The sequence below is a fragment of the Lactuca virosa genome, chromosome 9 (genome assembly GCF_052849685.1).
Source record: "Lactuca virosa cultivar CGN04683 chromosome 9, Lactuca_virosa_CGN04683_v6, whole genome shotgun sequence".
NCBI classification, from domain to species: Eukaryota; Viridiplantae; Streptophyta; class Magnoliopsida; order Asterales; family Asteraceae; genus Lactuca; species Lactuca virosa.
The window spans coordinates 265,596,805-265,600,967 of record NC_136434.1 but is presented as its reverse complement, the minus strand read 5'-3'; the positions used below and the strand labels follow the sequence as shown (position 1 = coordinate 265,600,967).

At 38.9% G+C, this 4,163-nt stretch overlaps 1 protein-coding gene across 1 annotated transcript; it reads left to right on the top strand.

Annotated features, from left to right (window-relative positions):
• The first annotated feature begins 990 nt into the window (after positions 1 to 990).
• LOC145137449 (stearoyl-[acyl-carrier-protein] 9-desaturase 6, chloroplastic-like) lies at positions 991 to 2,479 on the top strand. The gene is made up of 2 exons (XM_079071580.1): positions 991 to 1,717; positions 1,801 to 2,479. The coding sequence occupies exons 1-2, from the start codon at positions 1,127 to 1,129 to the stop codon at positions 2,365 to 2,367; spliced, it is 1,158 nt and encodes a 385-aa protein (XP_078927706.1). The 5' UTR covers positions 991 to 1,126; the 3' UTR covers positions 2,368 to 2,479.
• The last annotated feature ends 1,684 nt before the right edge of the window (positions 2,480 to 4,163 follow it).

Genomic DNA, 4,163 nt, shown 5'->3' with positions numbered 1-4,163 from the left:
AATTAGAAAACATGTTTAGATGTGTATTTTTCTATCGGTTTTCATTTTTAGAAAACAGTAGCGGTGGTAGGGTGGGGGTGGGGGTGTCGGCGGCAGGGGTGGTGGCGGCAATTGCGGCAGTGGTGGTGATGGCGGCGGTGGTAGTGGTGGTGGTGGTGGTGGTGGTGGTGGTAGTGGTGGTGATGGTGATGGTAGATCGGTGATTGTGGTAGTGGTGTTGTGTGGGTGGGTGGATATGTGTGTGTTTGTGGGGGTGTGTGTTTGTGGGTGTGGGTGTGGGGGAGGGGGGGTGTGGGTGTGTGTGTTTGTTGGGGGTGGGGTGGGTTTGTGTGTGTGTGTGTGTTTATGGAGGTAGGGGTGGGGATGGGTGTATGTGGGTGTGTGTTTGTGTTTGTGGGGGTAGAGGGCTTGGGAGTGGATGGGTATGGGCAGTTAGAGGTGTGGTGGGTTGGGGGTGTTAAGGTGGAGGTAGAAAGGTGGATGAGGTGGTAGTGGATGTTGTTTATATTTTAGAAAAAATTTAGAATTAGAAAAATATGAAAAACGATAATTATCAGTTTTTCAAAAATTTCTAACTTCTTTATAATTTTAGAAAACGAAAAATTTCATTTTTCATGAAAAATTTAAAAAAATAAACAAACTAAATGCATTTTCAAAATTTTCATTTTCCTTAAAAAAAAATTTACCATAATATTTTTATTTCCTTTAACAATCGCCAATATTTTGAATACATATTTGAATTCATTTAATTAAATCCACTTGGCCACATAATATAATATGGTAAAAAGAAAAGTTTTGACGGATGTCAACCTTTTGCAAATACTGCTAAATGTTTTCCTACTCTCAAGTCTCAACGACTCAACTAAACCCACAGAAATCTCCCACCCACATAAACACATACACACATAAAAAAGTAACAAAACCACTGCACCCCTTGTTTTCCTCCAAATACAGACTTGAGAACTTGTTCATCGTCCATTTGTGGATCTAAGAGGAAACCAAGTCACTTACTCATAATCTTTTTTTGTAACTATTCTCAAACATCAATTTCAACTTCACTTTTACACTTGTTATAAATCTGTCTCCAAGCTCACTCCACTACTCAACTCAACATCGATCGATCGCCATGCAGTCCTCTCTAGTTCTTTCGCCACTTCCATCATACATTCCACCTCTCAAACACACCACTTTCCGACGGATATGCACACCCTCCGCCGTAGCAGCACCTCCTCTCACCACCACTCTCCGGCGCCACCAAGCAGTTACCCATTCCATGCCTCCTGAAAAAGTCGATATCTTTAAGTCACTTGAATCTTGGGCGGCTGACTCCGTCCTCCCACTACTCAAACCCGTCCAACACTCCTGGCAGCCTTCCGAATTCCTACCGGTCTCTTCCCAGCCATACGATCAGTTTTCCGATGAAGTACGAGCCCTACGTGATCGGACGTCGGAGCTGCCGGACGAGTACTTTGTGGTTCTTGTGGGTGATATGATCACGGAGGACGCTTTGCCGACATACCAGACCATGATCAACACCCTTGATGGGGTTCGCGATGAGACTGGAGCAAGCCCAAACCCTTGGGCCATGTGGACCCGTCAATGGACGGCGGAAGAGAACCGGCACGGCGACTTGCTCCGGACATATCTTTATCTTTCCGGTCGCGTTGATATGAATATGATAGAGAGGACAGTTCAGTACCTCATTGGTTCCGGCATGGTAAAAGATTCTTCCAAAATTCCAACTTTTTGCGAATAAAGTACTTTTTTTCCTGAGTTTTAATTCATGGTGTTATTTGGTAGGATCCGGGAACAGAAAATAATCCCTACTTGGGGTTTGTGTACACGTCATTTCAAGAACGCGCCACCTTTGTTTCACACGGCAACACCGCTCGGTTAGCGAAGGAACGCGGCGATCCTGTTCTTGCACGCATATGCGGCACCATTGCATCTGATGAAAAGCGGCATGAAAACGCTTACGTGAAAATAGTGGAGAAGCTACTGGAAGTGGATCCGACTGGTGCGATGTTGGCAATAGCAGACATGATGAAGAAGAAGATCACAATGCCGGCTCATCTGATGTACGACGGCGAGGACCCATCTCTTTTCGAGCATTTCTCGGCGGTTGCACAGCGGCTTGGGGTTTACACGGCGGATGATTACGCTGATATACTGGAGTATCTAATCGGAAGGTGGAAGTTGGAGAAGATTCAAGAGTTGACGGGTGAGGGAAGGCGTGCACAGGAGTTTGTGTGTGGATTAGCACCGAGGATTAGGAAGTTGCAGGAGCGAGCTGATGAGCGGGCGAAGAAGATGGAACCACGTGGTGTCAAGTTCAGCTGGATTTTTAATAAGGAAGTTATGGTGTAATTAAATGGTTAAAAGTTTTTTTGTTTTTAATTTTGTTTGAATTATGACAGTTGACATCTGTGTTTCGTTTTATTTAATCTTTTACTTTTGATTTTAATATAACTTAGTTTTGACTTTTGAAATTGTATGAACTCAATTATGAGAATTTTAATAAACGCTAATCAAAATGCCAAAAATAGGACCATATGATAATACGAAATAGCCAGTATTTGAGTATTTTTCACGAAATTATGACTTGTTTTGTTGACAAGGATTTCGCAACTTGAGAAACTAATATATAGTAATTTATAACTAGGTTAACAGGTAAGAAATAAAAACATAATTGATAATTCAAAGAGAAAACGACAAAAATAACTAATATCCAGCCAAAAAAAATAGTAGGTGATTAAGGAACTACGGTTTCGGCCTAACCTAATTTAAGGTAAGGGTGTTGATCGGATAATTTTTTCGGGTTTCGGGTAATTCGGGTCGGGTAATTCGGGTTTTCATGTTAAAAAATTACCCGTTACCCGACCCAAATTAAATTCGGGTAATTCGGGTTTGGGTAATTCGGGTATCGGGTCGGGCTTGGGTAATTCGGGTATTACCCGAAATATATAAAAAAAAATTTAATCTCACCTAAAAATAAATTTAATGAAATAAATACGTCGTGCTTTTAACATTGAGATTTTTTAGTCAATAATATCTGAGATATCAAGTAATTTTTTAACAACTTAATCTAATCTAATAAGATGTTAAAAAAAACAAATACTTAAAGATCTTAATTTAAAAGTTTAAAATGTTTAAGATAATTGTAGCCATAAGTTTTGTCATGTTCTGAAGTTTCGTCAAGATAATGAGTTTGTTAGTTGCAATAAAAACTATAATCTAGAAAACAATTAAGTTTTAAAGAACATGATGATATATAAACAACTACTTTTAATATTGCTAGTGTCATATTGTCATAATAAAAGATATTCATGTTTTACAATAATGATAGTTAGTTTAAGTGTGATCAAATACCTGCTACAGAATACAAGCTCTACGAAAAAAAAATCAATAATTCGGGTAATTCCGGTAAACCCGAAACCCAACAAACGTACCCTTTACCCGACCTGAAAAAAAATCGGGTTACCCGATTACCCGAAAAAATTTACCCGATACCCGAAAAAATCGGGCGGGTAATTCGGGTATCGGGTATTTTCGACAGAGCTAATTTAAGGACCTACGGTTTGGAGGTCCATCTACTGTTTGACGGCACATTCACGCAAAATCTATGAAGTTTGAAATTTTCAATCAAATCATTTTTATTGTTTGAAGTTAGAGAAACGCCCGGCGACTCTAAACAATAACCAAGTAATACTCGTATTCTTCGTTTTTTTTTTTGTTTATTGTTGTTTATTATGAATCTATTAGTATTGAATACATTTTTTTTTTGCTAAAATCGAAAAAATATCGAAATCGTAGATGATGTATGCCACCTACGGTGTACAAGCTTTTAATGCACAAATTCTTCTTTAACATATTGTACACCGTAGGTGGCCACATCACCTACGGTTTTGGTATTTTTTTTCAGCCTTGTATAATGATATAGTTATATGTAAAGGTAAGTTATGTGGGTTTGATTTCGTATTTTGATAGAAAAAATAGTTAAAATGCCAAGAACAAAATAGTAGATATTCGAAGGAAATAGTAGTTAGCCGAATGAAATAGTAGTAATTCTTAGGAAACAATGGTTTTTTTAGAAAATAGGAGATGAAAAATACCTACTGTTTGGGATATCGTATATTCTACAGAGCATGTCGTAGGTGACTAAC

Bases quoted from the DNA above. Each gene is read 5' to 3' on its own strand.
- LOC145137449 (XM_079071580.1), top strand. From the start codon at position 1,127: ATGCAGTCCTCTCTAGTTCTTTCGCCACTTCCATCATACATTCCACCT. The intron at 1,718-1,800 runs GTAAAAGATTCT...GTTATTTGGTAG, and splicing joins ACCTCATTGGTTCCGGCATG to GATCCGGGAACAGAAAATAA.